The 16,282-nt window shown below is 48.9% G+C and overlaps 1 protein-coding gene across 1 annotated transcript in view; it reads left to right on the top strand.

The window, feature by feature from the left end:
- Positions 1 to 16,282, top strand: part of FSTL1 (follistatin like 1) — a 44,807-nt gene continuing 28,525 nt past the window's right edge. The window contains exons 1-2 of the mRNA XM_038758530.1: positions 1 to 53; positions 955 to 1,011. Of these exons, the coding sequence (XP_038614458.1) occupies positions 955 to 1,011 (57 nt within the window). The 5' untranslated portion in view covers positions 1 to 53. The remainder of the gene's footprint in view (positions 54 to 954; positions 1,012 to 16,282) is intronic.

The raw sequence follows: 16,282 nt of genomic DNA on the forward strand, positions 1-16,282 counted from the left end.
CCCCCCCCCCGCCCCACAACCCCTTCCCGCCTTCTCAGGACCCCCACGGCAAGGTGAGGGGGGACAGGGGACAGAGGGGAGAGGATGGGGGACAGGGGAGAGGATGGGGGGCTGGGGGAGGGGGGGAGAGAGGATGGGGGGCTGGGGAGGAGAGGATGGGGGCTGGGGGAGAGGAGAGAGGGTCGGGGGGCTGGGGAGGAGAGGATGGGGGCTGGGGGAGAGGAGAGAGGGTCGGGGGGCTAGGGAGGAGAGGATGGGGGCTGGGGGAGAAGAGAAAGGGTCGGGAGGCTGGAGAGGAGAGGATGGGGGCTGGGGGAGAGGAGAGAGGGTCGGGGGGCTGGGGAGGAGAGGATGGGGGCTGGGGGAGAAGAGAAAGGATCGGGGGGCTGGAGAGGAGAGGATGGGGCTGGGGGAGAGGAGAGAGGGTCGGGGGGCTGGGGAGAAGAGGATGGGGGCTGGGGGAGAGGAGAGAGGGTGGGGGGTCTGGGGAGAAGAGGATGGGGGCTGGGGGAGAGGAGAGAGGGTCGGGGGGCTGGGGAGAAGAGGATGGGGGCTGGGGGAGAGGAGAGAGGGTCGGGGGGCTAGGGAGGAGAGGATGGGGGCTGGGGGAGAAGAGAAAGGGTCGGGAGGCTGGAGAGGAGAGGATGGGGGCTGGGGGAGAGCAGAGAGGGTCGGGTGGCTGGGGGAGAGGAGAGAGGGTCGGGGGGCTGGGGAGGAGAGGATGGGGGCTGAGGGAGAGGAGAAAGGGTGGGGGGCTGGGGAGAGAGGAGGGGGTGGGGGTGGAGATTGGGGGAGAGGGGAGAGGATGGCGGGTTCTGGGGGAGAGGGGAGAAGGGAGGGGGCTGAGGGAAGAGAAGGGGGTGGGAGGGAAGGGGGACAAGTCTGGGCCAAAGAACAGGCCCGACCGGGCGGGACCAGGGGTGCGGACCCTCACCCCCTCTCTGTCCATTGCAGATGTGGACCCGCCTGCCCGTCCTCGCCCTCCTGGTCACCGCCTGGGTCCACGCAGAGGTGGGTGAGGGGCTCTTGTCAGGGGACAGGCCGGGCGGTCAACCCAAAAGGGGCAGGGACCGGTCCGGCCCTGGATCCTTCCTCGTTCACCCCCCAAACTCCTTCCTCATTCACCCCCCAAACTCCTTCTTCACCAGCCTTTCCCCAGTCGCCCATTTCTGGGCTTTCTCCAAACAGAGTCCAACCCTGAGACGTTGCCAAAAGATCCCCCCCATACCAACGCCCCCACTTGAGACACCCCTTTTCCTTCCTCCCTTCTCCGCTCCAGACCTTCCCCGCCACCCCCATACTGCAAAACGACGGTGGGCTTCCTGGCTGGGAGAGGAAAAAACGCCAAGCTGGCTGGGCTTTGGTCCCTAGAAAGTGAGGTCAGAAACAAAATATTCGATAATTGTGGCAGGACAATGTGGAAGCGATTAACAAAGTCCAACCCCGCCTGAATGAGGGAGTGAGAAGAAATGTGCCTTACAGAAGGCAAGTTCCCAGTGCGTCGCTGTGCCCCCACCTCCCTGTAAGTTCTCTCAATCAACCAATCCATCAGTGGAAATTAATTGAGAGCTTACTGGGCGCCCAGCACTGTACTAAGCATTTGGGAGAGTGCTGTATTAACATTAGTATTCACTCCAGGATAACCCTCGTCCCAGGTCAACTCCAAACTCCCGGAGGTTACAAAAAGAGGGCCTTCTGATTTCCCATTCTTCATCATCACCATCATCGTGTGGTATTCGTTAAGTGCTTACTATGAGCCGAGCATTGAACAAATCAATCAGTGGTATTTATTAAGCGCTTACTACTTGCAGAGCACTTTATTAAGCGTTTGGGAGAGTCGATACAACAGGATTAGCCGCCCATAACGATCTCACAGTTTCCGCTGGGATAGGTACAGGGTCATTCATCTTCATTACTACCCTTCTGCTGGTGAATTTAGAAGAACCCCGAGGAAAATGGGGGAAAAATAGAACAAAATGGGGTTCTCCCCAGCTAAATCCAGGGTGAGGGTCTTTTTAGAAGCCCAGACCACGAGAAATCTGGGGGAAAATAGAGGAGAGGAAAGCGATGGTGGTTCAATAGCTCAGCAGTAAACGTGGAAACATTAGCCCCTGGTGAATGGGCTGCAATTGTGGTAAGTGCCAAAATCTGGGGTTTGTGTTTTAGGGGTGGGTCTTTCTCCTGGGGTCCCACAGCCAGCAGTAACACAGAATCACTCGGAGCGGGCGTTAAAAGAGACGGACTTGAAAATGTCGTGGTCCGTGGCGGGATTTAATAAACCAAAACTAATTCTGGTAAATGTGCAGCTAAAACCTCTCACGACAATAAGCTACAATATTGAACCTCGTTTTAATGCGTTTTATCTGGGAGTTAATGGTGCTTGTAGTAGAAATATTTAGCTCCTTTTTTGGCCACTGCTACGTTCAATGGTTCCAGGCAAGTTCACCGATTCTCCTTAGGAACAATTTATTTCAGAAAACCTATGATGAAAAATGCAATTTGGATGTGTTTGGGGTTTTTTTTGCTTTTTTTCATTTACTAAAACCCAGACTGTGTAGCCCCCTTTGAGGGTTGTTTTTTGTTTTTTTTTTAATTAGAATGCCTGCAAAATCTGTGAGTGTTACCACCCAGGTAGGTTGATACCAGTTACCCAGGCTTTTGACTGATTTGAAGTTTGGAGGTATCAGGGTTTGGCGATATTGTTGGGTCTTCCAGATGAGAGCTCCCTTGGAGACTGAAAAAATCAGGGCATGGAACGAACGGGAATCACACTGGTTCCTTGGACTGTAAAATGTCTGTGGAAAATATTGGGGAAACACAAACTTCAGTGGACCCTAGAGAGATGCGTTCTTCGTCTCCACAAGTACACATTCGAGCTAATTCTACAGCCGTTTTTAAGGGACTTTGCATTCCAGGTTGCTGATGTCATGGGGAGGACCTGCAGGGAACTGAGATACCCTTATCCATCGTACTTATTGAGCGCTTACTCTTGCAGAGCACTGGGAGAGTACAATATAACAGAATTGGTCGACATGATGTAGAGGGGGACACAGACCTTAAATTATTGGTATCCACGTGTTTTGTTTTGTTGTCTGTCTCCCCCTTCTAGACTGTGAGCCCGTTGTTGGGTAGGGACCGTCTCTGTATGTTGCCAACTTGTACTTCCCAAGTGCTTAGTCCAGTGCTCTGCACACAGTAGGCGCTCAATTCATTCATTCATTCAATCGTAGTTATTGAGCGCTTACTGTGTGCAGAGCACTGGACTAAGTGCTTGGGAAGTACAAGTTGGCGACATATAGGGACGGTCCCTACCCAACAGCGGGCTCACAGTCTAGAAATCAATCAATAAATACGATTGAATGAATACATAAGGGCTGAAGGGGGGATAAATAAAAGTACAAATCCAAGCGTATACTCACTTAAGTTCTCACACGCTTAGTACAATCTATCAACTTTGATTCTGTGAATTAGTTTAGTGTCTGCCTCACCCATTGGACTGTAATGCACGGTTAATTCTATTGACCGATTGATTGATTTGAAGGTTGGGAGGAGTGAGAGGGCCGTGCTTGATTGTCTGTGATGATGGGAGCCGACCGTGGCCAAAAATGCTTTCAGTGGGGACCATAGAGGCCCAGAGGAAACGGGGCCTGGAGGGGAGGAATTGGAAGAGATGGGTGGAGAAAGACAAAATGTTTGGCCGTAGAGGGAGTGGCTAGCCTTGGGAAATGAATCACAAATTACTGGTCAAAAGTGTTTCAGTTCGGCTCTGGAACGGAAGGGATTTACTGAGAACTTTCCTTCAGTGACCCTTTCACGCCCACCTACAGCTCCCATTTCTTTCCCTAAAGTCGGTATTCCCCCCTCTCACTCTCTGGAATTCCCTCCCACTCAGATTAGCCAAACCAAAAGCCTCCCAGTGATATAATACTACTACTAATAATGATAATAATAGTTGTGTTACCTGTTAATAATGATGATGGGATTCATTAAGCGCTTACTAGGTGTAAGGCACTGTTCTGAGTGCTGGGGAGGTTACAAGGTGATCAGGTTGTCCCACGGGGGGCTCACAGTCTTCATCCCCATTTTACAGATGAGGTAACTGAGGCACAGAGAAGTTAAGTGACTTGCCCAAAGTCACACAGCTGACGACTGGCAGAGCCGGGATTTGAACCTATGACCTCTGACTCCAAAGCCCGTGCTCTTTCCACTGAGCTATGCTGCTTCTCTGTTAAGCGCTTACTCTGTGCCAAGCACTGTTACTTAGCGCTGGGGTAGAAACAAGATAATCAATCGTATTTATTGATTGCTTATGGTGTGCAGAGCACCGTACTAAGGGCTTGGGAGAGTACGGTATACAGAACTGGTAGATGATTTCCTGGCCCACAAGGGGCTTACCGTTGAATCAGGTCGGACACGATCCCTGTCCCGCATGGGGCTCACAGTCTTAAGTAGGAGGGAGAAAGTATATTGAATCCCCATTTTGCAGGTGAAGAAACTGAGGTACAGAGACGTGACGTGACTTTCCCAAGGTCACACGGCAGGTAAGTGGAGGGACTGAGGTTGGAACTCAGGTCCTCCGACTCTCAGGCCTGGGCTCTTTCCACTGGGCCAAGCCCCCAGGCCCTCCCAAAATGTCACCTCTTCCAAGAAGTCTTCCCTGATGAACGCCCCCACTTTCTCTGTCGTGTCCCCTCCCATCAGCTGCCTCAGCCTTTGTGTGCAATATCTCTTTGCTCATCTCGCTCCTTGGTGTTTCTGCTTTTCTCCTTATTGAAAACAAACAATTCTGGCATTTAGTGAATGCCTCCCAGCCCCACAGCACTTATGTCCAGATCTGTCATTTATTTATTTTTATTAATTTTATTAATTAGCAGCAGCGCGGCTCAGCGGAAAGAGCACCGGCTTTGGAGTCAGAGGTCGTGGGTTCTAACCCCGGCTCCACCGTTTGTCAGCTGTGTGACTTCGGGCAAGTCACTTCACTTCTCTGTGCCTCAGTTCCCTCATCTGTAAAGTGGGGATGAAAACTGTGAGCCCCACGTGGGACAACCCGATTGCCTTGTATCCCCCCAGCGCTTAGAACAGTGCTTTGCACATAGTAAGCACTTAAAAAACACCATCATTATTATTATTATTATTAATGTCTGTGGTGTCGTCCCCCCCACTAGACTGTAAGCTCATTATGGGCAGGAAATCATCATCATCAATCATATTTATTGAGCGCTTACTGTGTGCAGAGCACTGTACTAAGCGCTTGGGAAGTACAAGTTGGCAACCTATAGAGACAGTCCCTACCCACCAGTGGGCTCACAGTCTAAAAGGGGGAGACAGAGAACAAAACAAAACCAAAAGGAAATGTGTCTTTTGATTGTTCTGTTGTCCTTTCCGGAGCTCTTAGTCCAGTGCTCTGCACACAGTAAGTGTTCAATAAATAGGATTGACTGACCGACTGATTGACAGAGGCGCGGCGGCCTGCTCAGGCCGTTTTATGGGCTAGCGGCCGGAAAAAAATCCCGGAAAGTCCTCCGAGCGGGCTTCTAGCGGGTCACTGCCTCTAGCCCCTGTGTGAGGGTGGGGGTCTGGTTTGCTTCTGCCTGCGTGATGCAGAAATCCACTTTGGTAATGTCGACAGCCAGCCTGCTATCACATCCCCGAGAAGGGAGCATCCCATATATAATCCCGGCCATAAACACCCAGTTAACCCTTAATCCCCGCTAGACTCCCCCATCGTTGGGAGCTGGAAACCGCTTGAGAGACTTCGCTCTCTTTTTGGACAGGGAACGTGTCAGTTGCATCGTACCCCCCAAGCGCTTAGCGCAGCGCTCTGCACGCAGTAATAAATAAGATTGAATGACTCCGACGTGACCAGGAACCCATTTTAGGGGATCCTGTCCCCCTTGAATCCCCAAGGGCCCCCATTTCTCCGGGGAAACTGGGACAAACCCAGCCTCGTTTCATCCCCTGTATGCATGTATATATGTTTGTACATATTTTTTTTTTGATGGCATTTATTAAGCGCTTACTATGTGCAAAGCACTGTTCTAAGTGCTGGGGAAGCTACAAGGCGATCAGGTTGTCCCTCAGGGGGCTCACAGTCTTAATCCCCATTTTACAGATGAGGTAACTGAGGCACAGAGAAGTGAAGTGACTTGCCCAAAGTCACACAGCTGACAATTGGCAGAGCCGGGATTTGAACCCATGACCTCTGACTCCAAAGTCCGGGCTCTTTCCACTGAGCCACGCTGCTTCTCTATATTTATTACTCTATTTATTTATTTATTTTACTTGTACATATCTATTCTATTTATTTTATTTTGTTAGTGTGCTTGGTTTTGTTCTCTGTCTCCCCCTTTTAGACTGTGAGCCCACTGTTGGGTAGGGACTGTCTCTATATGTTGCCAATTTGTACTTCCCAAGCGCTTAGTACAGTGCTCTGCACATAGTAAGCGCTCAATAAAGACGATTGATGATGATGATGATGATGATCCAGCCTGAGCACAAGAGGAACTGACTCCCAGAGGGAGGCTTAGGCTGGGTATCCGTTCCCTGGACAGAGAAGGCGGGAGGGGATGAGTGATAAAGTGATAGAGAAGCAGCGTGGCTCAGTGGTAAGAGCTCGGGCTTTGGAGTCAGAGGTCGCGGGTTCGAATCCCAGCTCCTCCACGTGTCTGCTGTGTGACCTTGGGCAAGTCACTTAACTTCTCTGCGCCTCAGTTACCTCATCTGTAAAACGGGGATTGAGACTGTGAGCCCCCCGTGGCACAACCTGATCACCTTGCATCCCCCCCAGCGCTTAGAACAGTGCTTTGCACATAGTAAGCGCTTAACAAATGCCATTATTATTATTATTATGTTATCTCCCTTTCACCTGCTTTGAGAAGCAGTGTGGCCTAATGGATAGAGCCCGGGCCTGCGAGTCAGAAGGACCTGGGTTCTAATCCTGCCTCCTCCACTTGTCTGCCGTGTGACCTCACTTTCCGATACTTCGGTGTCTTCATTTATAAAATGGGGATTAAGTCCTATTCCTTGACACCCGTCCTCATGGTTTTTTTTGTTGTCCATCTCCCCCTTCTAGACCGTGAGCCCGTTGTCGGGTAGGGACCGTCTCTATATGTTGCTGACTTGTACTTTAGTCCAGTGCTCTGCACACAGTGAGCGCTCGATAAATCCGATTGAATGAATGAACCAATTCCCTCCTCCGTACTCTGTGAGCCCCATGGAGGACAGGGACTGTGTCTAAACTCATTCATTCATTCAGTCGTATTTACTGGAGGGCTCACCTCCTCCAGGAGGCCTTCCCACACTGAGCCCCCTCCTTCCTCTCCCCCTAGTCCCCTCTCCATCCTCCCCATCTTACCTCCTTCCTTTCCCCACAGCACCTGTATATGTGGATATATGTTTGTACATATTTATTACTCTATTTATTTATTTATTTATTTATTTATTTTACTTGTACATATTTATTCTATTTATTTTATTTTGTTAGCATGTTTGGTTTTGTACTCTGTCTCCCCCTTTTAGACTGTGAGCCCACTGTTGGGTAGGGACCGTCTCTAGATGTTGCCGACTTGTACTTCCCAAGTGCTTAGTCCAGTGCTCTGCACACAGTAAGCGCTCAATAAATACGATTGATGATGATGATGATGATGATTTACTGAACGCTTACTGTGTGCGGAGCACTGTACAAGCACTTGAAAAGTACAGTTCAGCCACAAATAGAGGCAATCCCTGCCCGAACTGATACCCCACAACCTGGAAGTTATAGGGACCTCGCTGTTTATTACCGGAGCCGCTATTCCGTCGTGATTTAATTCTGAATTTGGGGGCCCACTGCGTTACTAACAGTGTTCATTGAGTATTTATTAAGCCGTATTAAAATCACGTCTCCTCCAAGAGGTCTTCCCTGACTAAGTCCTCATTTACCCCACTCCCTCTCACTTCTGCATCACCTCTCTACTTGGATCTGTACTCTTTAAGCACTTGATATTCACCCCATCATCATCATCAATCGTATTTATTGAGAGGTCTTCCCTAAGTCCTCATCTACCCCACTCCCTCTCACTTCTGCATCACCTCTCTACTTGGATCTGTACTCTTTAAGCACTTGATATTCACCCCATCATCATCATCATCATCGTCAATCGTATTTATTGAGCGCTTACTGGGTGCAGAGCACTGTACTAAGCGCTTGGGAAGTACAAGTTGGCAACATATAGAGACAGTCCCTACCAAACAGTGGGCTCACAGTCTAAAAGCTTACCCCACCCTCCGCTCCGTAGCCCTTTGTACGCACAAATCCGTAATTTGTTTTAATTCCCATTCTCCCTCTCTAGCCTGTAAGCTCCTGGTGGACAGGGAACGTGTCCTCCGACTCTGTTGTACTGAACTCTCTCAAACACTCAGTACAGAGTTCTGCACGCAGTGTGCGCTCAATAAATATTATTGATTGATCGACTGGGAGAAGCACACAGAAGTAAAAGCCACGTTGGGTAGGGGCCGCCTCTATATGTTGCCAACTTGTACTTCCCAAGCGCTTAGTACAGTGCTCTGCACACAGTAAGCGCTCAATAAATACGATTGAATGAATCACACGTGCCCTCCTGCCTGCCTAGTGGCTGGTTGCCACCCGGGCCCCGCTAGGCCCTGGGGATGCAACTGAGGCCACTTGCAGCGTGGCTTAGTGAATAGATCCTGGCCCCGGGACTCCGAAGGACCCGGGTTCTAATCCTGGCTCTGCCACTTGTCTGCTGTGTGACCTTGGGCGAGTCGCTTCACTTCTCTGTGCCTCAGTTCCCTCAGCTGTAAAATGGGGATTAAGGCTGTGAGCCCTATACGGGATAGGGACTGTGTCCGACCTGACTTGATTGTATCCACCCCAGCGCTTAGTACAGTGCCTGGCACATAGGAAGCACTTAACAGATATATACTTGTACTTCCCAAGCGCTTAGTCCAGTGCTCTGCACACAGTAAGCGCTCAATAAATACGATTGATTGATTGACGGGACTGGAGCTGTGTTCATCTGAACACAAAGGCCTCCCAGCTCCGCCAACTGTCAGCTGTGTGACTTCGGGCCAGTCACTTCACTTCTCTGCGCCTCAGTTCCTTCATCTGTAAAATGGGGATTAAGACTGTGAGCCCCCCGTGGGACAACCTGATCGCCTTGCAACCTCCCCAGTGCTCAGAACGGTGCTTTGCACATAGTAAGCGCTTAATAAATGCTATCATTATTATTATTATCCCATTCCCCCTCCGGGGCCCGGGCCCCTTGGCCCCACAGAGAAGGCCCTGCGGAGAAATAAATAAATAGTGCGGGGGCCATTTGGCCGAAAGCGAGGAACGCCCAAGCACAATAACCCTCCGGGCTGCTAATGGAGCTACAAAAGCTACCCCTGCCGCCCCCCATCCCCTCCCCAGGACCCCCTTTTACGAGTGTGACCGTCTGGCTTTACCATTTAGACTGGGATGTCCCAGGGTTTCCTCTGTCCTCCTCTGAGGAGGTCAGGAAATGACTCCTTTTTTAAAAATGGTATTTGTTAAGCACCTACTACGTGCCAGGCACTGTCCTAAGTGCTACGGTATCTACAAGGGTTCAAATTGCGGCCCCGCCAATTGTCAGCTGTGTGACTTTGGGCAAGTCGCTCCACTTCTCTGGGCCTCTGTTACCGCATCTGGAAAATGGGGATTAAAACTGTGAGCCCCTCGTGGGACAACCTGATCACCTTGTAACCTCCCCAGTGCTTAGAACAGTGCCTTGCACATAGTAAGCGCTTAACAAATACCGTCATTATTATTATTATTATTATCAGCTAGACGGGGATGTCCCAGGGTTTCCTCTGTCCTCTCTCTGAGGAGGTCAGGAAATGACTCCTTTTTTAAAAATGGTATTTGTTAAGCACCTACTACGTGCCAGGCACTGTACTGAGTGCTACGGTAGCTACAAGGGTTCGAATTGCGGCCCCGCCAATTGTCAGCTGTGTGACTTTGGGCAAGTCACTCCACTTCTCTGGGCCTCTGTTACCGCATCTGGAAAATGGGGATGAAAACTGTGAGCCCCCCCGTGGGACAACCTGATCACCTCGTAACCTCCCCAGTGCTTAGAACAGTGCTTTGCACATTGTAAGCGCTTAACAAATACCATCATTATTATTATTATTATTATTATTATCAGCTAGATGGGGATGTCCCAGGGTTTCCACTGTCCTCTCTCTGAGGAGGTCAGGAAATGACTCCTTTTTTAAAAATGGTATTTGTTAAGCACTAACTACGTGCCAGGCACTGTCCTAAGTGCTACGGCAGCTACAAGGGTTCAAATTGCGGCCCCGCCAATTGTCAGCTGTGTGACTTTGGGCAAGCCGCTCCACTTCTCTGGGCCTCTGTTACCGCATCTGGAAAATGGGGATGAAGACTGTGAGCCCCATGTGGGACAACCTGATCACCTTGTCTCTCCCCCAGCGCTTAGAACAGTGCTTCTCACATAGTAAGCACTTTAAAAGTACCATCATTATTATTATTATTATTCTCTGTGCCTCAGTGACCTCATCTGGAAAATGGGGATGAAGACTGGGAGCCCCACGTGGGACAACCTGATCACCTTGTCTCTTCCCCAGCACTTAGAACAGTGCTTCTCACATAGTAAGCACTTTAAAAGTACCATCATTATTATTATTATTATTCTCTGTGCCTCAGTGACCTCATCTGGAAAATGGGGATGAAGACTGTGAGCCCCACGTGGGACAACCTGATCACCTTGTCTCTCCCCCAGCGCTTAGAACAGTGCTTCTCACATAGTAAGCACTTTAAAAGTACCATCATTATTATTATTCTCTGGGCCTCAGTGACCTCACCTGGAAAATGGGGATTAAGACCGTGAGCCCCACGTGGGACAACCTGATCACCTCGTAACCTCCCCAGCGCTTAGAACAGTGCTTTGCGCATAGTAAGCGCTTAATAAATGCCATTATTATTATTATATAATAATATAATATTATAATAATATAATAATATAATAATATATTATTATTAATATATAATAATTGGACACAGTCCATGCCCCACATGGGGCTCACGGTCTTTTTTTATTTATTTGTGGTATTTGTTATGCTGTTACTATGTGGCAGGCACTGTTCTAAGTGCTGGGGTAGATACAAGCTAATCAGCTTGGACGCAGTCCAAGTCATCATCATCATCATCATCATCAATCGTATTTATTGAGCGCTTACTATGTGCAGAGCACTGTACTAAGCGCTTGGGAAGTACAAATTGGCAACACATAGAGACAGTCCCTACCCAACAGTGGGCTCACAGTCCAAGTCCCACATGGGGGTCACAGTCTTAATCACCATTTTACAGAGGAGGGACTGAGGCCCAGAGAAGTGAAACGACTTGCCCAAGGTCACACAGTGGACAAGCGGCAGGGCTGGGATTCGAATCCAGGTCCTCCGGACTCTCGGGCCCGTGGTCTATGTACTGGGCCACGCTGCTTCTCCTGGCTCTGATAGTTAGTGACTATTTTCTCTATCAATTAATCAGTGGTATTTATTAAGCCTCGCCTATGAATCAATGCCTTATCGCAGCAGGAGAGTTTGCTAATAAATCAATCAATCGTATTTATTGAGCGCTTACTATGTGCAGAGCACTGTACTAAGCGCTTGGGAAGTAATAAAGCGTAGAGCTACTGAGAGATGCCTTCTCCTCAGGGCCACCCATAATGGAAAGGTCTAACCCGGACAGTGAAACAGTGTAGTTCAGTGGAAAGAGCCCGGGCTTTGGAGTCAGAGGTCATGGGTTCAAATCCCGGCTCCGCCACTTGTCAGCTGTGTGACTTTGGGCAAGTCACTTCACTTCTCTGAGCCTCAGTTTCCTCATGGGTAAAATGGGGATGGAGACTGTGAGCCCCCCGTGGGACAACCTGATCACCTTGTATCTACCCCAGCACTTAGAACAGTGCTTTGCACATAGTAAGCGCTTAACAAATACCATCATTATTATTATTATTATTATTATTATTATTATTATTATTAACCTGCTTTGGGCAGCAGCGGAACGGGAAAGAGCCCAAGGCAAATGAGCAGATGATCAAAATGTTGATAATAATAATAATAGTAATTGGCATTTGTTAAGCGCTTACTATGTGCAAAGCACTGTTCTAAGCGCTGGGGAGGATACAGGCTGATCAGGTTGTCCCACGTGGGGCTCGCACTCTTAATCCTCATTTTACAGATGAGGTCACTGAGGCCCAGAGAAGTTAAGTGACTTGCCCAAGATCACACAGCAGACATGTGGCGGAGGCGGGATTCGAACCCATGACCTCTGACTCCAAAGCCCGGGCTCTTTCCACTGAGCCACGCTGCTTCTCTAAGGCAACAGCAGAGACTTAAGTTTTTACCGTGCAGAAGAAGGCAGTGGCAAACCACTTCCGTATTTTTTTACCAAGAAAACTCTAAGGAAAAAGATCCGGAGGGCCGTTAGGAATCGGAAACCCTTCTACGGCATCTACGAAGAAGAAGATTTGTTAAGGAGAAGATTTGCTAGAGAAGCAGCGTGGCTCAGTGGAAAAAGCATGGGCTTTGGAGTCACAGGTCATGGGTTCAAATCCCGGCTCTTCCGCTTGTCAGCTGTGTGACTTTGGGCAAGTCACTTCACTTCCTTTTAGACTGTGAGCCCACTGTTGGGTAGGGACTGTCTCTATATGTTGCCATCTTGTACTTCCCAAGCGCTTAGTACAGTGCTCTGTACACAGTAAGCGCTCAATAAATACGATTGATTGACTGATTGATTCCTCTGTGCCTCAGTTCCTTGTGTGTAAAATGGAATTCGTTCTCTCGCTTTTCATTCATTCATTCATTCATTCAATCGTATTTATTGAGCGCTTACTGTGTGCAGAGCACTGTACTAAGCGCTTGGGAAGTACAAGTCGGCAACATATAGAGACAGTCCCTACCCAACAGCAGGCTCACAGTCTAGAAGCAGCGTGGCTCAGTGGCTCAGAAGGCACAGAACTTCTCCGTGCCTCAGTTCCCTCATCTGTAAAATGGGGATTAAAACTGGGAGCCCCCCCGTGGGACAACCTGATCGCCTTGTAACCTCCCCTGCGCTTAGAACAGTGCTTGGCACATAGTAAGCACTTAACAAATACCATCATTATTATTATTAGAAGGGGGAGGCGGACAAGTGGTACAGGAACTGAGTATCTTACCACATGGGACAACCTCATCTCCTTGTGTTCCCCTCAGCGCTTAGAACAGTGCTTTGCACATAGTAAGCGCTTAACAAATACCAATATTATTATTATTATTATTATTATTATTATTATTATTATTATTACCTCCCCCAATGCTTTGTACAATGCTTAGCAAATAGGAAGCGCTTAACAAATACCACAATTCTGTTGTTATTGTGAGTGAACACTTAGGGTGTGCAGAGGATTGTACCTGAATTTAGTAGAATACAATAAGAGTTGGGAAAAGCAGTCGCTGCCCTTCAGGAGCTCACGGCCTAGAGGGGGAGAAGACATTAATATAATAAAATAAATAACGGACACGGACATAAATGCTGCGGGGCTGGGTGGTGAATAAAGGGAACAAAGAACGACGCAGAAGGGAGTGGGAGAAGAGGGGAGAAGGGCTCAGTCAGGGAAGGCCTCCTGGAGGAGGTGGGCCTTCAATAAGGCTTTGAACTGGAGGGGAATAATTGTGGGATATGAGGAGGGAGGGCATTCCAGGCCGGAGGCAGGATCTATTATTCTATTTATTTTCTTAATGATGTACATTTAGCTTTAATTCTAAAGCTAAAGTCCACGTGATTTGTTTTGTCGTCCGTCTCCCCCTTCTAGACCGTGAGCCCGTTGTGGGGTAGGGACTGTCTCTAGATGTTGCCGACTTGGACTTCCCAAGCGCTTAGTCCAGTGCTCCGCACGCAGTAAGCGCTCAATAAATACGATTGAATGAACGAATGAATCTGGAAAGTGGGGAGTAAAACTGGGAGCCCTAGGTGGGACAGGGACTGTGTCCAACCCGATTATCTTGTATCTACCCCAGCGCTTAGAACAGTACCTGGTACACTGTAAGTGCTTAGTAAATACCATAATTTTATTGCGATGGCAATATGGTGCGGCGATAGTGCCAATTTGTACTTCCCAAGCGCTTAGTACGGTGCTCTGCACACAGTAAGCGCTCAAGAAATATGATTGATGATGATGATAGTGAAGACTTTTTAATTTTATTTGTATATATCTATTCTGTTTATTTTATTTTGTTAGTATGTTTGGTTTTGTTCTCTGTCTCCCCCTTTTAGACTGTGAGCCCACTGTTAGGTAGGGACTGTCTCTATATGTTGTCAATTTGTACTTCCCAAGCGCTTAGTACAGTGCTCTGCACATAGTAAGTGCTCAATAAATACGATTGATGATGATGACTTTTATTGCGATGGCAATATGATACTGGGTGCGGCGATAGGGAAGATGTGATAGCGATGGTGGGAGTGATGTGATGGTGATATGGTGGAGGAGTAATAATAATAATAATGGCATTTATTAAACGCTTACTATGTGCAAATCACTGTTCTAAGCGCTGAGTAGTGGTGGTGATAGAATGAGATGGGTGTTAGTGTTGTGATGGAGGGCATGGTGGGACTGGGGAGAAGCAGCGTGGCTCAGTGGAAAGAGCCCGGGCTTTGGAGTCAGAGGTCATGGGTTCAAATCCCGGCTCCACCAACTGTCAGCTGTGTGACTTTGGGCAAGTCACTTCACTTCTCTGGGCCTCAGTGACCTCATCTGGAAAATGGGGATGAAGACTGTGAGCCCTGCCATGGGACAACCTGATCACCTTGTAACCTCCCCAGCGCTTAGAACAGTGCTTTGCACATAGTAAGCGCTTAACAAATACCATCATTATTATTGTTATTATTGTTAATTGGCAGAACCGGGAATCAAACCTATGACCCCTGACTCCAAAGCCTGGGCTCTTTCCCCTGAGCCACGCTGTAATATGTAATAATGGCATTTGTTAAGCGCTTACTATGTGCAAAGCACTGTTCTAAGCGCTGGGGGGATACAAGGTGATCAGGTTGTCCCACGTGGAGCTCACAGTCTTAATCCCCATTTTTTACAGATGAGGGAACTGAGGTTCAGAGAAGTTAAGTGACTTGCCCAAGGTCACACAGCAGACATGTGGCAGAGCCGGGATTCAAACCCATGACCTCTGACTCCCAAGCCCGGGCTCTTTCCACTGAGCCACGCCGCTTCCCCGTGGTGGCGGGGGTGATATGGTAATGATATGTTGCCAACCAAGCGCTTAGTACAGCAAGTCACTTAACTTCTCTGGGCCTCAGTTACCTCATCTGTAAAACGGGGATTAACCAATCAACCAGTCACATTTATTGAGCACTTACTGTGTGCAGAGCACTGTACTAGGCGCTTGGGAAGTACAAGTTGGCAACATGTCATTACCGTATCACCCCCGCCATCGCAGCGTGGCTCAGGGGAAAGAGCCCGGGCTTTGGAGTCAGGGGTCATGGGTTCGATTCCCGGTTCTGCCAAGTAATAATAATAAGACTAGATTAAGACTGTGACCTTGTATCCCCCCCAGCGCTTAGAACAGTGCTTTGCACAGAGTAAGCGCTTAAACAAATGCCATCGTTACTATTATTATTATTACAGTGCCCTGCACACAGTAAGTGCTCAATAAATATGATTGAGTGAACGAATGGTAGGCGCGAGGAGGCTAACCATCATCATCATCAATCGTATTTTTGTATCCCCCCCAGTGCTTAGAACAGTGCTTTGCACATAGTAAGCGCTTAAACAAATGCCATCATTACTATTGTTATTATTACAGTGCTCTGCACACAGTAAGCGCTCAATAAATACGATTGGGTGAACGAATGATAGGCGCGAGGAGGCTAATCATCGTCATCATCAATCGTATTTATTGAGCGCTTACTATGTGCAGAGCACTGTACTAAGCGCTTGGGAAGTCCAAATTGGCAACATATAGAGACAGTCCCTACCCAACAGCGGGCTCCCAGTCTAAAAAGGTCGTGGCCGTGATGGTGGGGGACTTCGTACTGGCTCTTTAAGGATTTTCCATCCCTTCCCTGGACTCCGGCGAGACTCGGGAAGGACTCCGAAAGGAAAGCCTGGGCATTTTGAAGCGGGGGGCCCCGTCTGAGAGTGCTCCGAAACAGGCCTCAGAGCGGGCCCCAGCGAGACTCAAGAGGACGTCCAGCGGAGTACCTGGCGGGCGGTGATTGGTCAGGCTCCCGGCGGACGACTGCCCGGCTCCATTT

The sequence above is a fragment of the Tachyglossus aculeatus genome, chromosome 16, assembly GCF_015852505.1.
Source record: "Tachyglossus aculeatus isolate mTacAcu1 chromosome 16, mTacAcu1.pri, whole genome shotgun sequence".
NCBI classification, from domain to species: Eukaryota; Metazoa; Chordata; class Mammalia; order Monotremata; family Tachyglossidae; genus Tachyglossus; species Tachyglossus aculeatus.